This window comes from Pseudophryne corroboree, chromosome 3, assembly GCF_028390025.1.
Source record: "Pseudophryne corroboree isolate aPseCor3 chromosome 3, aPseCor3.hap2, whole genome shotgun sequence".
NCBI classification, from domain to species: Eukaryota; Metazoa; Chordata; class Amphibia; order Anura; family Myobatrachidae; genus Pseudophryne; species Pseudophryne corroboree.
Genome location: NC_086446.1, coordinates 593,485,833 through 593,510,912, shown reverse-complemented (window position 1 = coordinate 593,510,912; position 25,080 = coordinate 593,485,833). Strand labels below are relative to the sequence as shown.

At 46.2% G+C, this 25,080-nt stretch overlaps 2 protein-coding genes and 1 pseudogene across 4 annotated transcripts in view; 2 read left to right on the top strand and 1 right to left on the bottom strand.

The window, feature by feature from the left end:
* The window catches only part of ASCC1 (activating signal cointegrator 1 complex subunit 1), a 729,419-nt gene that overhangs the window by 466,201 nt on the left and 238,138 nt on the right, over positions 1–25,080 (top strand). The gene's annotated exons all lie outside the window — the stretch shown is intronic.
* On the bottom strand, positions 1,869–1,987 carry LOC134893451 (5S ribosomal RNA; annotated as a pseudogene).
* LOC135058062 (uncharacterized) lies at positions 12,323–14,068 on the top strand. Its single transcript, XM_063963691.1, has 2 exons — positions 12,323–12,835; positions 13,187–14,068. Exons 1-2 carry the CDS (start codon positions 12,532–12,534, stop codon positions 13,567–13,569), a joined length of 687 nt encoding a protein of 228 aa, XP_063819761.1. The 5' UTR covers positions 12,323–12,531; the 3' UTR covers positions 13,570–14,068.

Here is a 25,080-nt window from a genome sequence, read left to right as displayed (position 1 = left end):
AATGCCTCGCCTTTCATCTGCAATTTTTCAATTAACTTCTAAAAAAAAATAGAAATGTCTGATCGTTTCTTACAGGGTGTTTAAATAGTGAGCTAACAAAACATCCAGATCCATAATTTTCAGTACATCTTAGAATGCAATCAGACCATGTTTTCTCTGCTGAATGTCCCCAGCTATTAATTGTCTTATCCAATTAGTGTCTTCTGAATATGTAGTGTTGATGTTATAATAAGAATGTGTTCTTTATGTAGATGCAGTGTGGTATTATTAGCTTGTATCTTTATTAGTATGTGTTAGATATTGTAAAGCTTATCACTGTGGTCTAGTTTGGACAACAACAAAAAATGTTAAGTGCTACCTGTCTGGGTGATTTGTATGTGCTCTGCCTATGGCTGTGAACAAAACTGGGATGGACCATACAGTCATTATAGGCAGAGCTTTCTTTATATTAAAAGTGGGTATTTACAGTATACACCGGGTTGCCTACTCTCCCAGATACTGCAAGAGACACCCAATTTTTCGAATAGTACCCCGCACCCCCGGAAGAGTGGGCACCCCTTCTGCATTCCGTCCACTTCCTAGTGAAGTATGCAGAATGTATGAATAAATATAGTGATTCCGCTGTCACTTTGGAAGGGGCGGGGCCTAATTACATGATTCTATGATGATGCTAATTGAGCAATTTTAGACCAGCTCCTAGGCAAATATAGTACAATCGCTGCATTTTCTCCGTGAGGGGGTGGGGCCTAGTGATGCTGTTAGTCCCACCTAGGGAGGCCAATCCCGGGATTTAGGCCTAAAAATGTCCGGGCATTCAATCCCGGGAATGGAAGCTCCAATCCCGGGGATTGAGTGATCAGCGCTGAGCTTCCTCATGACGCTCAGACGCTGCCCGGCTTCCTCCTAGCAGCTCCCCAGCGCAGCGTGATGTGCAGCGAAAGGTCACGCTGTGCCGTCCTATGCTGCTGGGAGAGAGAAGATGTGTCCCACCCGCCCAAACCCGGTGTATGGTAAGAGTTTTGTGTGGGGCGCCACACAGGGAAACGCCAATCCTGGGAATCCCGGGATTGACCATTTTTCAATCCCAATACCCGGGATTGAAAAAAATGGCCCAGGATTGGCCTCCCTCGACCCATCCCACCACATCATTCCCAACTGCATTTTCTTTCTGGGCATCTTCCGGAGAAGAAATCCTAAATGTAGGCAAGTAAGGTTATACAGTTTCAGAGGACGAGTGTGATTCCGCACCAGCCAGTGTATTGCAACTAATAATTTAATAGTTAATAGTAAACCAAAACTGACAATATGATTGGATAAATACCCTAATATTGTCTGTTTGATGGTGCACCCAGAGTCAGTAGGTAAAATTGTTCTATATGCCAAGTATTAAAACATAACTTTTTTTTGGTAGCTTAATATATATTTGGTGTATCCAAATGCAAAAAATGAAAAAAGGGGAGACAAACAATGCACGTAGTAAAAGCAGAAGGTCAGTGGTCCATACATGTGTTTGAGACCAAACAATATAACCTAGATAGGTATGATGTAATAATATCATGATCACGTAGCCCGATCAAGATAAAGAGTTAATTGGTATATTGAAACCCACACTGGCTCAATAAATGTTAGGTTTACGCAAGGTATCAGGGGAAATTGCTCTCAAAATCTTTATATCGTTGGACTGAATTTATTAAACCAGAGGACAAGGAAAAGGGTAATGAGAGTCAGGAAAGATGAAGTGCTGAAAAAATCCAGCTGGTGTAGGAAAAACCCAAGCACCGTTGGATGTGTACTTTATTTTAGTATGAAGGAAGAGAAGTCGTGATTCTGCTGTCATTGTTAGGCACAGAATATTTAGGTTACCCAGACTTCTACAACACTTGGTTTTCCCAGGAGGTCTCCCATCCAGGTACTAACCAAGCCCACCACTGCTTAGCTTCCAGGATCGGACGGTATTGGGCATTTACAGTGTGGTATGGTAGTAGATATATGTAATTTTACCACTCCTCTGGGACCACTGATGAGAGTTCACCTAGCAAAGTAATCTGGAATAGATTAGGACTGCTGGGAATAATAGACTGAAGTCACGATCTCCAGATTGAAGGAAGTACAAGGTGGATGGACAGGGTTAAGAGTACACAGCTGAGCCTTAGCTCTGTGGTGTGAATACCCCGGAATCACTGATGAGAGTCTGTCTGGAAAGTGTAGATTTGATACGTGATAAATCCCAGTATAGCAGTTTTATAGGGTACCCCTTGCATGTCAGAATTCACGTGTGTTCTGATTAAGGAGTGAGATGGGGCGGTATGATCCTACCTGGGTAGGATCTTTACCAGGTTTTGCAAGCACGATGAGCTTTGCTTCGTTATAACGAAGGGGAGTCTCCCCTGTTGTAAGGATATGATTGTATAATCACGTTAATATAGGGATGACATCAGCGTCCAGCATCTTATAGAATTCGGCACTAAAGCCGTCAGGGCCAGGACTTTTCCCATTGGGGAGGGACTTAATAGTGGCTCGAACCTCGTCATCAGTTATAGGAGCGTCTAACAAGTCTCTTTCCTCCGACACAAGCCGCGGCAACTGCGCCTCATCCAGGAATAATTGACCATCAGTCGCTTTGTCAATATCTGCAGTATATAAGGACTTGTAGAAACGCATGAAAGCCGAGCATATGTCAGTGGGATCAGAAAGAACAATTCCAGAACTGTGCAACGAATCAACCCACGTTTTGTTCCGGGGCCCCCTAACCAAGTTGGCCATGAGCTTACCGGACTTATTCCCCCACCTATGAAACCTATTCCTGCCATAGTCATAGCTGATCTGGGCCTGTTCAGTGAGAAAGGTATCATAAATTTGTTTTGCCATGAGGTACGTTTCTCTATGAGTAGGGCTATCAATGCGATAGTTTGTAGGTGCGATAAGCAAGTGTAAGAGCTGCACTAAGTTCCTGCAATTTTGTGTTTAATTTCTTACGCTTAGAATTAATATAGGAAATGATATGGCCTCGAAGGACCGCCTTAGAGGCCCCCCAAAAAAGCGGAGTGTCAGATTCCTGATCCAGGTTATCAGTAATATAATTATGCAAGGTGTGTCTAAAATGTAATAAGAAATCCTCAGAGTGCAAGAGATATGCTGGGAATCTCCAACATTTGGATATACTCTGGGGCAGGGCCAAATGTAGGGACAAGGTTACGGGGGCGTGGTCCGATATAATAATATCCTTAATTGAGGTGTGGGAGACTTCAAAAAAAGATGTTTAGATAAAAAGAGGTAATCGATGCGAGTGTGAGTGGAGTGTGGGTGTGAGTAAAAAGAGTAATCTCGTTGAAGGGGGTGATGTATACGCCAAGGGTCTAGTAAAGTAAGTTGAGAACAAAGAGAGAAGAGTAGAGGAGGGTCCGGGTCTCTTCGTACTCACCCCTGACCTATCCATGGACGGATCAACGACCATGTTGAAATCTCCCCCTAGGATTAAATTTTGGCCGCCCCAGGATAAAACTCTCTGAAGGACATCTGCAAAAAAGAGATTATTAGATCCAGTAGGTGCATATAAATTCAACAAGGTACAGTGATCGCGCTGAGCCTAAAAAAAAGTGGGTCCCAGGGACCCCTCACTTTTAAAAATTGGGGTCCTACCTGTCCTATTCTGGGTCCCATCGGAATGAAGGTTATTATTAATCTTATTAATGATTCAAATATGAAACCCCACAACTTGATTTGGACACTACAAAAGTGTTGCAAGGGGAAGAAGGGGGTGACAGTGCTGCTGGGCTGTGTAGTATACAGAACACTGCTCCAGAGCTGTACCTAGACATTTTGTTGCCCTTTGGCAGAAAGTGAATTGGTGGTCCCCCTCCCATATTGGAAAGTATGGACAGTGCGCGCCGAAGGCGCGCATAAAAAATGTAAGGGTCTGGCTTTGTGGGGAAGGGGCTTGGCCACATAATAGTACCAATTCACATTACACCACAGAGTAGCGCCGCTTATACACATTACACCATGTAGAACCACCTATACACACTGCGCCAGGTAGAGCACATTAATACACATTGCACCAGTTAGAGCACATTATACACATTGCACCAGGTAGAACCGCCTATACACACTGAGCCAGGCAGAGCACATTATACACATTGCACCAGGTAGAGTACATTATACACTTTGCGCCAGGCAGAGCACATTATATATACACATTGCACCAGGTAGAAGCACCTATATACACACTGAGCCAGGTAGAGCACATTATACTCATTGCATCAGGTAGAACCACCTATATACATTGCGCCAGGCAGAGCACGTTATACACATTGCGCCAGGCAGAGCACGTTATACACATTGCGCCAGGCAGAGCACGTTATACACATTGCGCCAGGCAGAGCATGTTATACACATTGCGCTAGGCAGAGTACATTATACACTTTGCGCCAGGCAGAGCATGTTATACACATTGCGACAGGTAGAGAACGTTACACACATTGCGACAGGTAGAGAACGTTATATACATTACGCCAGGTAGAGCACGTTATACACATTGCGCCAGGTAGAGCAGTATATAATGGCCACTGTGGGTGTGCATGTGATGGTCACTTTGTGGGTATGTGTGGGGGGTGTATGTTGCCCACAGTGGAAGAATTTGGTGTGTTTATAATGGACACTGAGGAGGTATGGGCAGAGTGTATGATGGGCACTGCCCCATCCTCCATATCTGCATCATTAGCTGCCGACACTCTCTTCCCTCCCACACACATACGCTCCCTATGTTAGTTGATTATAAGTATAACTTACTTAATCCCCCAGGGAGTGCAGCCGTATGCAGCCAGAGAGACACAGGCTTCCTCAATGATTGCGCTGCGCTGGCTAGTGAGCAGCCACTGTGTGTCATAACACAGCCCACCCCGGCGCCTGCTCGCAGCTGCTTCTTACTGTAGTTTGGAGCAGAACGGCGAGTACGCTGGCGGACAGGGAGGAGGGACGTCACGTCTCAGCCGCACGTGAATGGGGAGACATTGCCGGCAGCGCGATTGGATGGGGAGAAGCTGCGGGCAGCGCGATTGGACAGGGAGAAGCTGCGGGCAGCGCGATTGGACAGGGAGAAGCTGCGGACAGCGCGATTGGACAGGGAGAAACTGCCGGCGGCGATTTAATGGCGAGAGAGGCACTGAAGAACGGTATTGGCAGAGACGCACTGGTCAGTTAGAGACAGCGCGTCCTACAGGACCCGCTCATTTAAAAAAAAACAGTCCCCCTCTGCTTGTAGCACGTAAAAACGCGCCATAGCACGTATTTTGCAATCACTGCATTATACACATTCCACCAGGCAGAGCACAGGGGAAGGGGGGAAGTTATTACACACACAGGGGAAGGGGGGTGGGGGGGGAGGCAGTTATACACACAGGGGAAGGGGGGAAGTTATTACACACACAGGGGAAGGGGGGAAGTTATTACACACACAGGGGAAGGGGGGTGGGGGGGAGGCAGTTATACATACAGGGGAAGGGGGGAAGTTATTACACACACAGGGGAAGGGGGGAAGTTATTACACACACAAGGGAAGGGGGGTGGGGGGGAGGCAGTTATACTCACACAGGGGAAGGGGGGAAGTTATTACACACACAGGGGAAGGGGTGAAGTTATTACACACACGGGAAGGGGGGAAGTTATTACACACACAGGGGAAGGGGGGAAGTTATTACACACACAGGGGAAGGGGGGAAGTTATTACACACACAGGGGAAGGGGGGTGGGGGGGAGGCAGTTATACTCACACAGGGGAAGGGGGAAAGTTATTATTACACACACAGGGGAAGGGGAGTGGGGGGGAGGCAGTTATACTCACACAGGGGAAGGGGGGAAGTTATTACACACAGGGGAAGGGGGGTGGGGGGGAGGCAGTTATACACACAGGGGAAGGGAGGAGGGGGCAGTTATTATACACACTGGGGAAAAGGGGAGGGGGGCAGTTCTTATATCCCTCCAGTATTACCCTGCTCCTGTGCCCTGTGGAGCTTCAACAGAGTATCGTGGAAGAGGGGAGCGGGTGACAGGGTTTAGATTACAATACAGAGCGGCAGGTTAGAGGGAATGAATGGGGCGGGTCTGGTCCTGCAGGAGCTTCCCACTTCTCCTCTCCAGCCCATATGACCCTCATGCTGTAGCACCCGCAGCCGCCTCTTGTCCCGCCACTTACCGCTGGCATCTTCCTGCTTCCTCCGCCGTCTGACTCCTGTAGCTCGCTGGAGGGGCACCGTGGATTTCCTCAGCCCGCCCGCGGAGGTCACAGCCCTAGCTACGGCCCACACACACAGCAGGATGATTCCTGTCATGTGCGGCGCGCGCGGAGCAGACGGTGAGGGGAGGCGGGGCGGGAGAACACACACACACTCTCACAGGGTCTCCTCCCCTTCCAAGTTCCTCCCTCTGCTGCCGTGGAGACGGAATCTGACTGACAGCGCAGGACAGCGCTGCTGGTCAGAGCGCGTCCTGAGGGACCCTGGGTGTTTTTATTTTTGAGTCCCCACAATCAATTATTGGGTAAAATACGCGCCATAGCGCGTTTTTGCGATCACTGAGGTATATACCATATTATCAATAGAGACATCTAGGAGGATAAATCTGCCCTCGGGATCAATATACCTTTTAAGGATTGAGAATTGAAGATTCCTATGAAAGAGAATGGTGACACCTCTGGTTTTATTGGTGTAAGGAGCAGATACGCATTCCCCAATCCAAGGGGCCCTCAATGACATAGGGGAATTATGTAGCCAGTGTGTCTCTTGGAGGAACACGACTTGAGGGGATAAGCGGGAGAGATGGGCGACCACCTTTTTGCGCTTAATGGGACTATTGAGGCCCTCCACATTCCAAGAAACTATATTAAAATCAAAAAGTGGGGCTGTCACCGGGGTTGGGGGTTGAGAAACAGCACGGTCAGCCATGCTATCCCACCCCCGCAGATGGAGAATAGAATATCAAAATCGTATAGGTAAAACGGTGCCCCCCCCCCCCCCCGTCCCAGTGAGCAAGGAGGGGCCAACCCATGGAGGACCGAGACACACCATCCCAGCAGGCAGAACAGACAAACAAACAGACAAACAAAAACATCAAACTAACAAACATGAAACAATGAGAGGCGGAGCCTCCGGCATGCGTATATAGCATGCCTATATCATATCCCGAACACTGTGCGACCTACTAATCATATAAATTGTAAAGACAGGCAAACTTTAAGTAAGGGTGAACAGTCAAGTGTCAGGATGAGCGAAGTGGGTCTTTGCTTCCAACGGATCATCAAAGAAGCATGGTTTTCCATTGACAAAGACACGTAGACGAGCCGGGTATAACCGTGAGAACCTGACGTCCTCAAACAGTCGTTTGCATATCGGGGCGAACTCTCTGCGTCTGTTGGCGACATGAGTGGAGAAGTCCTGGAAAATAAGTAACCTTTCTCCTTTGTAGAGGAGATTCTCTGACTTTCGGTAGTGGTCCAAGAGCTTGGCTTTATCCGCGTAGTTTAGAATCCACATAATAACAGGCCTAGGACGTCCAGCAGAGTCTCTGCGTTCAGGGCCAATCCTATGAGCCCTTTCAATGGCCAATGGTGAGCCGTGAAGGCCCATATCTAGCTTTTCAGGCAGCCAGGTTGGATAGGAGGTCTAGCAACGCGGGGCCCTTCACCGACTCGGGGATGCCCACCACCCTCAAGTTGTTTCGACAGCTCCGATTCTCTAAGTCGTCGAGCTTTTCAGTGAGGCCTTTAATTTCTGTGGTCTGGGTCTTTATAGTGGACTGTGCGGCTTGTAGATCATCCTCCAACGTTGAAACCCTCTGCTCGACTTCATCTAAACGGCTATTATGTTGAGTCAGCTGGGTCAAGGTGGAATCAATGGCTTCTTTGAGGCCCGCCAGTTTTTCATCTAGGAGAGGCCCAAGAACCGCAGCAATGTCAGTGGGTTTCATTTTAGGCTGCTTAGTAGCCGTAGCGCTAGTACGTTTTCTTTGGGATCGAGACCGGGTGGTGGAGCAATCGGAATCAGAAGAATTTCTATGGGATGTGTCCTTACGTGCGTCTGAAGCAAGGCCAGACGAGGACATTGGGGTGGACACCAGGAACTTTTCCATATGAGGTCGCTAGAGATGGATTTTTATAGCAGAAATAGTAAGGGCCACAGAGAGTAGTTTAATGAGGGTCACATCAGTGTAGGGGAAAGACTGAAAAGTTACATTGCTATGAAAATGACAGGCATGTCAGGGTGTTGCGGAGCAAAGTCGCAAGAAACAACGTGTCGGAGGTGTCACAGCGTGATGCTTCAGAACATCACCACAGCGCGATATATATGCCAAAGGGCTCTAGGTGAGATAGCAGGAACGAAGCATCCACAGCAACGAGTCCGCAGCCTTAGGGCACAGCAGATGGCGACAGGGTTGTTGAGATATCACACCTGTTGTCTTAGGGCTCAATATAGTGATCCTCCTCCGGCTGTCAGGCATCCAGCAGAAATCAGGTAGGAGACATGAGGATATGCAGGACTTATAGAAATAGGTGTGCAGCAGCAGCCAGCCCTTTCTGGGTAGCACATATCCAGTGGGGTATGTAGGACAAAGCTTGTCAGATGAAGCGGCTAGCAACACTGGCGGTGCGAGTAGTCATACCTAATCGCGATGAGTCTGAAGGACCAATGGCCCAGTCGCCTAATTGAGGTCCCGGCTGCGGCATGTGGAGCAGGCCGCAATCCGCGGGAACATCCACGCTGTTCCCCGATTCCGCGGCTCCACTCCGGTCACATCAGAAGGTAGTAGGAAGGTTGTGTGGGGGTTGACAGGCTCAGGTATCCGGCTAGGGAAGCGATGTCCAAGACACGAGCCGAACGCGGGTCACTTCCGGTCCGGGCCTCTTCTCAGCCCGAGGTCCGGCCGATCCCTCCTCGACTCTGCGGCTCCACTCCGCTCACTGCAAGGGGTGGCTGGAGAGGTATGCGGGGGGCGACAGGACTATGCGTCCGGCGAGGGAAGCGCCGGACCCGACACGTACCAAACGCGGGTCACTTCCGGTCTAGGCCACTCTCAGCGTGAGGTCCCGGCTTTCCCCCCGGCATAGGCCGCAACCCGCACGGACCTGTAAAAGGCCCGCCGGCTCCGCAGCAGGCACCAGGTGGGTCCACACTGCAGCAGGGGTGGTGGGGGAGACTGTACAGCGCCGAGCAGGAGACCGGGAAGCCCAGGTTTATAACGGCGGCCAGGAGCTCTAAAACGGCACGTCTTCCCTGGTGTGCAGCTAGGCCACGCCCCCCCCCCCCCCCCTCCAAACCATGTTTCTTATACACCAGTGGTAAGTGTCTTTAATTGCAATACAAAAATTCTAAAATTCAAATGGGAAAACCAAACTAGACCTCATTTGTTAAAGCAATTGGTAACTCAAGTGAGATCTTCCAGGCTTCCACCCTTGGTTCTGGACAAGGAGCCTCCTAAAGGGCCCCATACACTAGAACGATAATGCCCGATTTCATCCGATTTTGGGCATTCGGCCCGATATATCGGATGAAATCGGTCATTTTGTAGGTGTTTCCGATCCGATGCGCATTTTCATGAGCATCGATCGGATCCTCCAGATTGAACGTGCTGCACTAGCGATCATGTCCGACCCCGCAGGCATGGCTGGGATCGCACAAGATACATTGTATGCAAAAGGACAGCATACGATATATCTTGGGTGATCCTGCCGGTTGAACCAGTTGTGTTAAGCCCTAGTTATGTCATGCTATTAGGGGATTCTAAAGCTGTGGCCCAGCATGCTGGGATGTGTAGTTCCACAGCAGGTGGAGGGCCGCACATTGAATACCCCTGATCTATACTATGCACTCCCATAGGGATTAGTGGATAGCCATGCTTTAATGCAACATAACAAGCAGTGTCCAGAATACCTCACTGTGACACCATTACGCTCAGGTGCAATTGTGGACATAGATTCTTATTACATACATGGATGTATTGCATTTGCATTAAAAACACAATTAGGACGCAGCATTTGAACGCCAATGGTAGCCAGCCCTAATGTGTTCATAGCTCTCTCATTGGACAGTCTATCACTCAAATGTAACTTTTTCATTCTTCAAGCATTCATTTCTGTTACAATGTTTAACTAGAAACAAGTTGGGTACAAAATCCCTGCAGTCAGTGGTATCCTCCTGACTGTCACGATTTCGACAGTAGCATCCCGACGGATCCTGTGAAGTATTTTAATCCGACCCCGATTCTGCTGTTGGTATTCTGACTGTCGGTACCCAGACTGCCAGGATCCTGACCGCATCCCCTAGAATCATGGAATAATGGGAGGCGTTTAAGATGCCGGCTATTGGGATCCCGGCAGCTGGAATCCCGACACCTGTCAAAATTCTGATGGCGAAATCCCGACAGGGTCAGGAGACCAACACTGGAATCCTGACAACCAGCATCCTGATCATAAGTATAGGGTGCTGGTTAGGGCGGGGAGCAAGGGTTAGGCTGCAGGGAGGGTGGGTTAGGTTTAGGCACCATGGGGGGGGGGGGGGGGTTACGTTTAGACACTTATGGGGAGGGTTAGGGTTAGGCTACGGGGAAGGGGGGTTAAGCTTAGGCACCACTAGGGGGAGGTTAGGGCTAGACTTCGGGAAGTGATGGATAGGGGTCGGGGAGCAGGGGAACAGTCTTCAGTCTTACCACGCCTCACTGCATCCCATCTGGCTGTCAATCATGCTCATCCCGGAATAACTATGCACATGGTTACAATATGAATTTAGCAGTTCTTTTACTCTTGACATTTTTTCATATTGGACCTGGATATAATCATTTCAGTGATTAGATTTTCTAAGCAACTATGCAGCTGTATCTCCACGAGGTTAGATTTTATAGCAGGGAATGCTCAAGATTGATCTATGCCGACAAGATGACATTTACAGAGTATGGCCCCCATGAAGTAATTTACTTCCCGTTAGTTACTGTTGCAAGTCAAATGTTCAATTAACATATCTACAGTGTGCTGGATATTGTTTTTAAATCCTATTAAAGAAAAAAATATTGTCACATAGTAAATCATCATTCTTCTGTTAAATATCATTGCAATACAGTCTGTGATATTTCTACATTAAGAGATGGATCAGCATGTCAGGATCAACACATTTTAATTCTGCTGTAAAGTGACAAACTTATTACCTGGGGCAGCGTAATAATTCCCTGTCAGCGGCTGCTTATCCCTGCAAACACAAAAACACAATCTCTTGTGAGCCATAGCTTAAGGCACAAAAATACGCTCTTGCAGCAAGACGATAGCGATTATGTTCCCTGAAGACACATTTCCCTGGGAAGTCGACTAATTGGGAAATTCCCCACCATTCCGCTAGTGTTCTACTCTGGATACTGGAGCTTGAAGATTTAGCATTCCATATGTATTGTAATGTATTGTATATTATGTTTTTTTTTCATACCTAATTAGTTTGTTTAATTACAGAGAACATACACAATAAGCTGCAACTTACAAGCCAGAAGCAAAGTAAAACGCAAATTGCTCCACAAGTCCTCATTCAAGTTAGAATTAGCTAATGAAAATAAACAGATAAAGTGCATCCTAAAACGTTTTCTTACAGATCTTAACGAATGAAGACTAAGTTGCTATCTGCACAACTAAAGCCGATTACAGAGTTATTAGCTGTGGAATCTAGAAATTAAAAAATAGAAAGCTGGTAATGCAATTGAATTTCTATTTAAGTTATTGCTTATATTACTGTTGACGCTGCTTCAAATTAGTTTGGTTTCTCGGCTATAGTTTTTGCTAATTAATACCCCTTTTCCACTAGCTGTTTTTACCCGTGTTTTTGCACGGGGGCGCGCATCGACACGGGTTTTTAGTAGGTGGAAACGGGTCAACACGGGTTGAGTGACCCGGGAATCCTACCCGGCTATTTACCTGGGTAGAACACTGTAATGACACGGATAACGGTGCAGTGGAAACGGTCATTACACGTGTTTTCAGACCCGAGTAACGCTCTGAGACGCTGATTGGTGCTTCTGGGGCACTGGAAGATGATGTCATCCCTGGGAGACACGCTCGGCACATGCAGGCACCGCAGCAGCAAACAAATGCGGATGTACATCTATTGCAGCAGCTACAACACTACGCTGGGCACATGCAGGCATTGAGGCAGCTTGCAAACAAAACACTCTGAAGTCACGCTGGGCACATACAGATATTTTTATTGCAGCAGCTTCCAAACAAACAGACACTATACAGCAGCAGAAGCTCCAGCACAGTAACATGGCTAGCCATACCTGGTCAGACACAGAGATCAAAGAGCTGCTTAATATTCGGGGAGAGGAAGAAATTCGAAGGCAGGTAACTGGAACAGTTAAGGATTCTATCGTCTACAAGAACATATCCCTTATGATGGCAGAAGGGGCATCCAAAAAACCCAGCAACAAGTCGTTAACAAATTGAAGGCACTACGCAGACAATTCACCAAAGTACACGACCATAACCGCAAGAAAAGTGGTGCTGGGCGTATGGAATGGCCATATTATGACCTATGCTATAGTGTCTTTGGCAACACTGCGATAACAAATCCCATAGCACTATCGTCATCCAGCTCTGCCAGTCGCCAGATGTCAGTCGACGAGGACTGTGACGAAACACAGCACAGCCTTCCCAGCTCACAATGCAGCCCATCATCCCCGCTGCTTATATCGGACAGCAGTTTCGAAGACTCGACCGTCAATGATGATTCCATCAGTGCCACTATTGAAGACGTACCACAGTCTCAGGCGGAGACGCCGCAACCCCCCAAGACCACGACTTTGCGCTCAAATAGTAAGTATTACCATTACAAATACAGTTGCAGCAGTCCCTATACAGAATCTATGTAAAGGCATGGTAATGTTGCAGAGTATAGCTAGTGTGCAGGTGGGAGAAGGCCACAAACACGTATATGCTACCACTGCTATTTTTTAATAGAATCATGGTAATGTTGCAGAGTATAGCTAGTATGCAGGTGGGAGAAGGCCACAAACACGTATATGCTACCACTGCTATTTTTTAATAGAATCATGGTAATGTTGCAGAGTATAGCTAGTGTGCAGGTGGGAGAAGGCCACAAACACGTATATGCTACCACTGCTATTTTTATATTGTTGCTTACTTTCTGTTTCATCCCCTTCACAGTCTACAACGTTCCACAGCGGAAAAAGAAACTGAACAAAACAGAACAAACGGTCAGAGCAATGAAGTCCATTATCGTGGATCACCTGCGTGAGGCGGATAGTGAGCTCAATGCCCAGGAAGATGCACGGCTTGAGAGATTTCTTGCGTCAGAAAAAGAAATGCATCAAACTTTTATGAGGCAGTTAATGACCATGCATGATAGGCAGATGACATTTTTTGAACGCACGTTTGCACGTACCATAGGGAATACCACACAAGCACAACAGCAAGACACAGCCTACCCACAGCACCCATATGGTCCATACAACTATGAGCCTCCCTCAAATCCCCCAACACAAATCCCGCAATCCTCAGAATATCGGGTATATAGACAACTGCCTTAGAGCAGTGGGTGATAAAACAATGTTTGTGTTTTAAGCTTCTGTTTGCACTGTATCCTCAACCCTGATACCTACAAATCCAAACATTATTTTGATTTTACAGAGTGCCCTGTTGGCACTTTAAACTTTTATATTGTTACCTCAGAAAATGGGCAGTGGCATCCAGATATTGGGGCTACCTTTTATATTGTTACCTCAGACAATGTGCGGCAGTGTGATCCAAATATTGGGGGTACCCCGATACCTGCCAAACCAAACATTAGGTTTTTTTTTTTACAGAGTGCCCTGTTTGCACTTTACTCTTTTATATTGTTACCTCAGGGCAGGTGTCTTCACCATGTGGCCCTCTAGCTGTTGTGGAAATACATAGCAACACATGCTGGTACATGTTGTTCCACAACAGCTGGAGGGACGCATGTTGAAGACCCCTTGCGTTATGTGGAATTTTACAGTGTCATGTTTGCACTTAAATATTTTATATTGTTACCTCAGAAAATGTGCGGCAGTGTGATCCAAATATTGGGGGTACCTCGATACCTGCCAAACCAAACATTAGGGTTTTTGTTTTTTTTACAGAGTGCCCTGTTTGCGCTTTACTCTTTTATACTGTTACCTCAGGGCAGGTGTCTTCACCATGTGGCCCTCTAGCTGTTGTGGAAATACATAGCAACACATGCTGGTACATGTTGTTCCACAACAGCTGGAGGGACACATGTTGAAGACCCCTTGCGTTATGTGGAATTTTACAGTGTCATGTTTGCACTTAAATATTTTATATTGTTACCTCAGAAAATGTGCGGCAGTGTGATCCAAATATTGGGGGTACCCCGATACCTGCCAAACCAGACATTAGGGTTTTTTTTACAGAGTGCCCTGTTTGCACTTTACTCTTTTATACTGTTACCTCAGGGCAGGTGTCTTCACCATGTGGCCCTCTAGCTGTTGTGGAAACACATAGCAACACATGCTGGTACATGTTGTTCCACAACAGCTGGAGGGACACATGTTGAAGACCCCTTGCGTTATGTGGAATTTTATAGTGTCATGTTTGCACTTAAATATTTTATATTGTTACCTCAGAAAATGTGTGCCAACTGTTTAAAAGAAAACATATAATAACATAACTTTTGAACCAAATTTTTATAACTGAAAAACAAAATAAACAAAAATTGTTTGCACACAAAAACTTGTCTGTCTTCTCTACTGCAACATTGTTTGAAGATTAGCTGCAATGTTGGCCCTTATGCACTCGCTGGCAGCGTCATGCCCCCCCCACCAAGCCTGGTGCATCATGTACAGTGACCCCCGCCCCATGATCATGTACATTCCACTCGGGGAGAAAGTTTTCCTTTTGAATCTCACATATGTTATGGAGAATGCAGCAGGCTGCTACTATATCTGGCATTATTTTCAAGTCCACATCATTCCTCTTCATGAGGCAGCGCCAGCGTCCTTTTAAACGCCCAAACGCATTCTCCACTGCCGTACGGGCCGAACTTAGGGTATGGGTATATGATGTCTGTTCGGGGGATAAGTGAACATGCTGGGTGTAGCCCTTCATTAGCCAGCGCTGTAATGGGTATGCTGCATCACCAATGAGGTGGACCGGGATGTCCACACCATGTACGATCACTGATTTCTGTTAATAAAACATTAATATTATTACAGGGGTAAAACTTGACTATTGGTTTATGGGCGAACATTAGTTTAAGTTGTAAATAATCTTACCTCTCGAGGGAAAAGCCATCCACCAAGCTTGTCCTCAGCAATACTGTAAAGATCGGAGTTGGCGAGAACCCTTGCATCATGTGACCGTCCGGGCCACCCTATGAAGACATCTGTGAAACTAAAAATAAAGGTTTATGCATTATCATAAAACAGGCCAAGCCTATTTCAAACACATTAGTGAAACAGTGCTTACCAGTATTTGTGGTCCACTACAGCTTGTAGAACAATGGAATGCCAACCCTTACGATTGTAATAGTCTGCTGGTTTGTCACGGGGGGCGATGATGGGGATGTGGGTCCCATCTATGGCACCAGCACACTGTGGGTAGCCACGCTTCTTAAATCCTTTTATAGTCGCATCTAGCCGCTGTCCTTGTGGCAAGGAAATAAAGCGATGGTACATGGTATCCAGCAATGCCCGCGTGACCTGGTAGACAATCTTGCAGACCGTGCCAATCCCTACTCCAAATAAACTGGAAACTGTGCGATACTCTCCAGGGGTAGCATACCACCAGAGAGCAACCACTAATCTCCTGGCTGGCTCAATGGGCTTTCGGAACTTGGTGGTCTGCATGGTTATTGCGGGGGACAGTAGTTCCAAAACATACTCGAATGTAGCGCGAGACATCCTGAAGTTTTCCATCCACTGCTCCTCCTGATATGCTAGAATGGTCTGCATGAATGCTTCTCCATGTCTGCAATCTCTCACCCACATTCTTCGGCTTGGTGTAGAGTTCATTGTTATGAGAGAAATAATAACAGTGGATGATATACGCGCTCTCCTCCTTTTCAAATATTTGCGTCGATAGGTAGCCCTCTCTGCAAAGAATTGAGCTCTCCTTTTCCAGCTCTGCAGTAGGTAGCACAAGGTGAAAAGCTGCATCAAGCTGTCTGTAGCAGAAATAAGCAGCAGTAAACTGCAAACAGTCTGCGACTCCATGCTAGACACAGCTACTGCACCGGCGTCCATTGCTGCAATGCTGTGCGCAGGCCCCACCCCTCCCTTTTGGTCCTTTAGGTGACATCATCTTGATGAGACAGTAAAAAGTCCATTTGTAATGACATCAATAGGCTTTTACAGAGCTTACCCGGGTTAGGTGGAAACAGATCAGACACGAAGTGTAGTGGAAACGGGGTGGCCGACTCGGGTTGTAGCCGTGTTAAACATCCCGGATCGGACGCGGTACTTAGGTGGAAAAGGGGTATTACTCTGCAGCGTTATAAAACGTGTCTAAAATAAGAGTCTGATGTAGGTAATTGAGTTTCACTTTGCTTTTTGCACAAGTTAGGCAGGCACTTTGTAACTGATATTTTAGCAGCTTATTGTGACTTTGAAAGTTACCGCTTGTAATGTTTTTATTTTTTTCTTTCATTAAGGCTGATGTGACACTGGACCTTGGGATTGCAGGTTGGGCTGGAGCTGGCACTTAAACTTAATGCAACTCTAAAAGTAAGCTCCTCCCCTCTGCAACCCCATCATGCCAGTTTCTTTTAAGCGCCTCAGGAAGTAGGACTCGCAGCCCTCCTTGTAGATAGTTTATCTTTTATTTTATAACTTTTTTTATTTTTGTATAGGCCTGTGTGCTGGTTATAGCAGCACAGTTTTCAGTGCAGCGGCTGCAGGGAGCCGACTCTATGAACGGGGCAGTGCTGCATACCTCCCAACTGTCCCCATTCCTGCGGGACACTCCCTCTATTCGGACACTGTCCCGCCCACAGGCTGCAGTGTCCCGCAGGCGGGGGACAGGTTGGGAGAGCTGGTGATCATGTGCATATGCACAGCATCTAACAGTGTGTGTGGGGAGGGGGGGGGTGAGCTGGTGGCTGCCCAACCGCTCAGGGAGCCCCCTTCTTATCCGTGGGCACAAATCCACCCTTTCTAAAGTTGGGAGGTATGGTGCCACGGGGACCCCTCCACCCACAGCACTCCTGGCCCAGGGACAGTGCGTGGTGATGGGCGGCGCCATCTTTCTGGGTTGTGATAGCAGCAGCTCTATATAAGGATAAGCTCCCTATACAGGCTCTCGGTGTCGGCTATACCAAGTGCTTTCCTCCTTAAGGGGAGAGAAAAGCACTTTACCCTGGAAAAGGAAGCCACAAATGGGAGAGGGTGGGCAGAGTCTGCCTGCTGGTCTCCTCTGTACAGTTAAGCAGCAAGTGGTACAGTCTTCCTTGCTGCGTAGGGAGAGAGAAGAGAAACTTATGGGCGGGGGCCATGCTGCATTCAGCTAACGACAGCCCCAGATCTTCTTGCACGTTAAAAAGAGGTTTCACTACCAGCCCACAGGTGCGCACATCACCATCCTTATGATAAAGCTAAATATTTATCTTATAACATTCACAATATATGGGTAAGAGACTCAGTACGCAATTGGCGTATGGGGTACCGTAAGGGTACGCACTTAGCGTAACAGACGCTTAGCCGCACATGCGGCACGCTCGCTCACAGCTTAACGCTTGGTGTCGAGCACGCTATAGGCGGCCGACTGCCGTAATGCTATGCTACCAGCGTAGTGGACGCTCGTGACCACGAGGGGAACACGAGCGGCGCAGACGCTCATGGGATGACACTCAGTAAACCTTGTATGCAACTCAATGAAAGGCTGAGCCTATACTGTAAACCTTGGTTTTGTAATGTGAGCACAATGCAATGCTAATTAACCTCTATTGTATGAAAGCCTCTTGAGCGATTGAGACGCTCTGAATACTCTCAGCAATGTAATAAACACACAATACCTTGCTAAGGTTCCAAAACCTTTACTAACAATATCTAGCTATGTAAAAAGGAGAAAACAGTTAACAATTCATACACTACAAACTAACATCAATATCTAAGCAGAATAACTACACATAAATATACAATAGCGTCACAATCTTATACAATAACAGAGAGAGAGAGTATGGCAAATACAAACAGGGAATAAGCTGGTTACAGAGAATAACTTACACACACTGGGGAATGATTCGCTGCGCAGTCCTGGTACAAGCTCCGAGTTAGTCAAGATGAAAACCGTTTGTGGAGTGAGAGACTGAGCTGGCCAGGCTGGCTGTCCTTATATACACTGCGTACAGTACACTACAAAGGGACCTATAATCTCATTGTTCATTGGACACAGGAATCTGTCTTCATATTACAACAAAAGGTCATAGGTTTGTTTGAACAGGTGGGCTGTGACTATTTCAGACTGCTCATGTGGGAGGGAAACTCAGGATTTCCAACACATGGACAATGAATAAATGTCCAGAATCTACTAATAGACATAACTATACGCAGGAGCGATTAATCTTTACCTAACCAGCACCGGATTGTTTCTAATAAAATGTTCTTTAGTTAGGTACCAAACACCACTGCTCAAATCCTATCTGACCCTTCGTATCATGCAAAGAGGAATACCTCTGTCCAGGGACCAGTCACAATAAACAAACTTTCAGTTATTATTAAGGGGAACATTATCTATAAAACATACTATTTGGATTTACTATGTAACGATTGAGTCGCCCGCTAGACGCACACAAACTCTACCGTAAATGCACATACCACGCGCTCGAGCGCATGGCCGAGGAGGCGCCATCACGCAGCTGCGAGTATCCGCACGCACGGGAGAGAATGTGCACGTGCAGCGGGCAAGCGCATGAGGTGAATATATGGCAACGTGTAGCATGATATTTTTCCGACTTTGACAGTCCACCCTTTGGCAGTCATCAATAACTTCCACTTCCTAAAACAATTTAAAAAAGAAAAATATATGTCATCATGTAAATACCATTTTATGATTGGGTAAAGGGAGGAGAGGAGCAGGTGGGAAAAAGTATGACCTAGTGAGATAGTAGAAGCATGTATGTATGAATCCATGTTTGAGGGGTCATGTATCATCGTGCCGTACGTGTTTTAAATCAAGCTTCGAGGTATTGCAAAGTATACATTTGAATCCTTCTTATCCCTTATCAGGGATCTGTGGATGGGCTGTCAAACTCTACCGAGCTCTTTTCGGCTTTTGGTTGCAACAAATGGGGAGCACATTTAGTTGATGATACATGAAGGGGGGACATGTGAATGCTGATATATGTGTCTATATTCCCTGTCGACTATGTGTGTCATTACCTGGAGGTTGTAGAGATGAAGATAAGAAACAATCGTTATAAATGCAGTTGTAAACTATGTGAGTTTAAATAAACAGTCGCTGATTGAGGTCTTGTCTGATGTCTTGTCTTGATGTACATGTTGTCTGATGTCTCTCGGTGCTTTTGCTATAAATATCGAGCAAAAGTTGTTCCATTGTCCATAAAGTTACAGTCTCTAAAGTATTGGGCTATCGTAAAAATTAAAGTCACTAGGGATATTGGGGGTCTGTGGTATAGTCCATCAATGGTCTGTATTAAAAGAGGTTGTCAAATTCTTCTTCCAAGCGGATGTCTTTGTACCTTGGAGGAAAACAAAGGAGAAACGGGTGAAAGAAACGGACCGTGGAATCACATTTTCATCACAACATTGTCTCTATCGTTGGGTCATAAATCAAATTAGTTGTTGTTATTACAGTGTCCTCGCTCCTCAGACTCATCACTCTAGTACTACCTTTACACTTCGTTAAAGTCCGAACGCATCTAAATATCAGGCCAACCAATATGACGACTCCCAGAATACACAAGAGAAATTTCCCTACGTCCATTATAATACCTTGGGTCCATTCTCCTAAACCAGAGAACCAATTACGTGGGTTCAACCATGACACCCAACTGGTCAGCTCATTACCCACAGCAGCGAGAGTGAGATTATGTTTCCTTCGAAACTCCCACTTCAATTGCAAAATGTCATCCATCTTTTGGTCTATGACCTCGGCCGGGTCCTCAGTGCTGTTTGTAATATACGTGCAGCACTTTACACCATATTGAGTCGCTAGGGTAACACAATACCCGCCTGTCACAGCTGTGAGGTAATTGAGAATCATCCTATGCTGAACCAGCTCTGTTTTGTAGGCTTGTAACTCTCTCCCAGTATACCTGAATGTGTCGTCATACATTTCGGTGATATTGTCTAATAAATTTGCAAGCGCAGATATATATCTATAATTTATCACTCCCCTGGCGGTATGAGTGACATCTAATGCGAGTAGGAATTGAATCCCGGTGGATTCATGGATCAGATCAGAGGCATGATGCTCTGTCTTCTCTATCAGGTGCCTTTTAACGACGTGCTCGTAATGAGTGTGAGTATAAGGAGCTTGGGCACCACGGTGAATATCTTTCATTTGGTTATGGGATACAGTCATTACTTCAGGCAGTACTTTTCCAACATAACACAATCCCTCTGAGTTTGGGGCGAGGAACCTATACGCCTTCCTCCCGCATATGAAATATGCATCATCGGGGAGAACATATGGGACTGAGTATGACATAACCATGTTACAAACTTTCCATGTGAACTCTCCTAACCCTAACTCTCCCATCTGTCTAGTACACGTATCAGGTTGTACGATATGTGCACAGTATCCTGGTGATACTTCTCCAACTCGCATGGTCCTACTTTCTAGAGTATACCTATACCGGAAATATTTTCCATGGTCAGCTATCTGGCGTATAAGTTCTGTGTCTATGGGCATTCTATCGGCTCTATATGAAAATGTCATGGTTTGATTACTCCATGACACTTCCCAATTTCCCGGCTTTCGGGGATTGGAAATGTTAAAGCATACTAAAGACCTATCCACATGATACTGGTGGAGCTTCAAACTAGGATGACTAGAGATATTAAACCTCTTGTCCACCGGCCTCCCACCACTTAACTCAAGTACCTCTCCTACAGTTAAAGGGAATGGTACTAGTCCTGATTTGCTATGACCTTGAGGTACTTGAGAGCATACCCAACAGTCTGTCTGATTTAACACTTTACCCACTAAGGAGTGATAGTCACTCAATGGATGTCGGTCCATGTGGACATTAAAACTGGACTGACATTTCTTGATGCACCCATCCTCAACTATATTGTCACAATGCCTACAGATGCAGTTCTCTTCAGCTAACAATCCTTCACAATGTCTATAAATAACATGGCTGCTAGATCGTTTTCTGGTACTCGCCTTTGCTCGGTGATTGTGTTTCTATTGGAAATTTACACCTCCGTCTCTGTCATCAGAACCCATTCCAGATCCTTTCTCGACCTCACTGGTACTCTCACCGAAACAGACTGCTCTGGTCAACATCATGGTCAACAGGAAAACACGGACTGCAGTCTCTTGGGGCGAGTCCATCTTACAGGAGGAGAAAGAGAAATTTGTAATGGGGGTACAAAAAAATACTTTGAGGGGAAAGAAAAATGTTACGATGTCTTATGTCCTCTAGTCTTGTTGTTCCTCTTGCTCTGCTGTCATCTCAAAGGTGCTGTCTCTCAGTCTTCCAAACGAACATTCCGGTGATACAATATTTCTTCCAAATCTGCGATCTTTCTGTAAGGAGCAAAAATCTTGCATTACTATTTGTCTAACTGATGTGTGACATACCATCTTTAAAACATAAGAACATGAGAGAGAAGAGAGAAAAAAAAAACGAGAGAGAGAACAATTCATCACATTTTACATTAAACAACAAACAAAAAACCATTGTCAGATCTTCCGTTCACCATCAGGCTGTCACACCAACACATCCACTGGTATCTCTGCGAAGTCCCCTCCCCACCAGTATTTCCACACTTCACCCTTTTGTGCCTGGCCAGGACACACCGATGTCGGTAGGTCACACTGGGGTTAGGTAGACCTCTGCAAAGACCAAGTAGCTATGTGATGTTTGAGTTCTGCCGATGAACGTCAGAGATGGGGAGAAAGAAACATTTATAGATAAATTACAAAGTTTACCCGGCCGTTCCTGCGTCTACACGGAATGACCTCCTAACATCATTAACTGTAACCTCAGGCTTACTATCAGCCCTAATGATCACCTTTCCTGATTGCATATTACAGGTGCGGCCCAAACTTCTTCCTATGTGATCCCTGATTACAATTTCGTGTGTCATGACTTTGCTCATTTTTTTGTCTAGGGGGTTGATATGACTTTTGTGCATTTTTTAATCTACAGTCTCATGCAAAATGTCCCTCTTTATGACAGTAATAACAAGTTACCACATTTGACTTACCCACAGGGGTCGGAGACTTATACTGAGGTGGCCTTGTGGTCAGGGCCTGTATACTTACAGCCATCAGCTTATCACTCTGCGACTCCCTGTGTCTGGTGATGTTTTGCTCATGCCCAACAGCGGACTTTCTTAATGCAGCCACCGAGATATTTCTCCAGTTAAGTAGAGAGGTCTGTACCCTGATTCTTAGTGTGTCTTTTAAGCCGTCCATTAATACGGACACAGCTACCTCCCTATGATGTACATTTGTTTTGATGTCCGTGATCCCAGTGTTTCTAGCCATTACTTGCAGTGCTCGATTGAAATAATTAGAAGTACTTTCCCCTTCTTTTTGTCTTATGGAGAAGATTTTGTTCCACTCGACAACGGCTGGGAAATATACTCCTAACTGTCGGTTGATCTGCTTAATACATTCCTGATTGTGTTCCTCCGTACGAGGTACTTCTGTGTTTAACTTACAATCAGTAATAAACTTCGCAGGGTCAACACTGGAGGGCAAACATGCCCTCAGCACTGTCCGCCACTCTTTGTTGGTGGGTTCTGTGGAGTTTCCTAGTTCTTTAATAAACCTCTGACATGCAACTAGCTCTTTCCTAGGATCAGGGAATTCAGACATAATTGTCCTTAATTCTGTCCGGGACCAGGGACGGCGCATTGCACTGTCCCTGGCGGGAATGACTCCCTGAGCGTCAGTCTGTCCATTTGGGTCTGTGATCACCCTGACAGGGTTAAGTTCAACTACATCATCTTGTGTTGGTTCTACAATATGAGGTACATTTGTTTGTGCGTGATACAGTATATAACACCGTACGTACCTGTGGACACGACCTCACCTGACCCTCCGTTAGGGGGTTTGATTACTGCCTTTACCGATTTGGTCGCGTCCACCTGGATGTCTTGTATGATGGCTGCTGGAAAAGGTGCCGACATCGTGCTGGGCTCACTTTCTTGCTGGTAATCCTGAGGGAAGTTTAACATGGAGTGCAACTTGCATGGGTTAACAATTGTACATTTAACAGTTTTACTTTTATCTTTGTCACATTTGTTACTTTTATCATTAATAATACAGTTGCTAAGTGCATGTTTATCATACCCCAGTGTGCCACTCTCTGTAACCACCCTCTCTCCTGTTGCCATACTTTTCTTACCAAAGTGAGAGTCAGCTGTGTAAGCTAATTCCCTTTGTATCTCACTTTCCCGTTGCCATGACTGTAAATAATCATAATGTTTGATCCGTCTCTTTGCAGATTTAATGAGACCTATCCTTCTCCTTAGATTTTGTAACACCTCGGGACTAAAACTGCCTACCCGTGGGAACTTTTCCCCATCATGCACAGTCATTCTTTCCCATTCATCGCACAAAACCTCTGTGTGTGAACCGTATTTCTCACACATGACATACCTTGCCGACCCGATTGGTCGGTTTACTAAGTCAACCTGAACCGAGGTTGATCGCCCCCTACCTGAACAACTGGCCCCCATCTTTGCAGGTGTTGCTTTCACTACCTCTGACCTTCAAATCAGGGTCTTCAGCGAACCCTTACAAAAACCAAGATGTCCGGGGTAGGCCGGCGGCGGAAGTTTACCGAGTACCTCCACTCACTCCTCGCCCACGTTGGCCAGTACTGCAATCACTGACTCAGAGCTGCTGTACCCAACCTAGGGCCCCTATGAACCTTTATTTACTGGAACATGTGGGTGTGATCCGAAGAGCACTTAACCCTTTCCAGTAACTATTGGTTGTTAGAGAATTCCCGAGTGACCAGCGAACCTCCCTTAAAATAAAAAAAATTACACAAATCACGTTAGAATGTACAAATAGCGTTTATGACCCCTCTAGCGTACACAAATGGTACTTGGTCAAGTTACTAACTAATGCACACAATTACGTGCGGTACAATCGTTCTGCACATAAGCAACTAATCTTATGTGCGGAGCGACCAGTGGAATCGAAAATTGTGGCTGCGAATTCCTTCAGCCAGAGCTTAATGGCCTATATGGGTACTGCACCAACCCTTCCTGGTGTTGTGCTTCTTTATCTATAGCGGACTTCCTAGTCTGCTGTACCTAGACCTCCTGGTCTGTTTCTGGACCTCCTGGTCCGTGACCTCCTGGTCTGCTATACTCTAATGCTCTTCTTTTAATATGTTTAACAAGGGATGCCTCCCAAGCCACCGTGCCGTCACTTACACGTATGTACCTCACGAGACCTCGATGATTTCCTGTGGTTCCACCCAAAAATTAGAAACTTATATATATGTATACACACACTTTCACCTCATATACTCTTTACTTTCGTTTCTGCGCAGAAATCCCTTTCATTCAGTATCGCAGGCTAATCCCGAGGAGTTGCAACTAGAGAAGGATCTATTAGCTTAAAATTTTGGACACTGAGATTTGACTTGCGCTGTTATCGCGTTGCCTCCTTATCGCCTAACTAAAACAATACTATCGTGTGATTTGTATCACGTGGGCATACCCAGACGCTCCGTTGCGTAATATACGCTCCGTGCGTCGGCCCTTGCATCGCGTACGCTCGTTCTGCCCCTTGTTAGAGACACGTGTACGCAGGCCAGATATGTCCACAGTAACACAACTAACACGTTTATATCAATGTAAATGATCTTTAACTGTAATCATCTACCAAGCACCACACAGATCTTT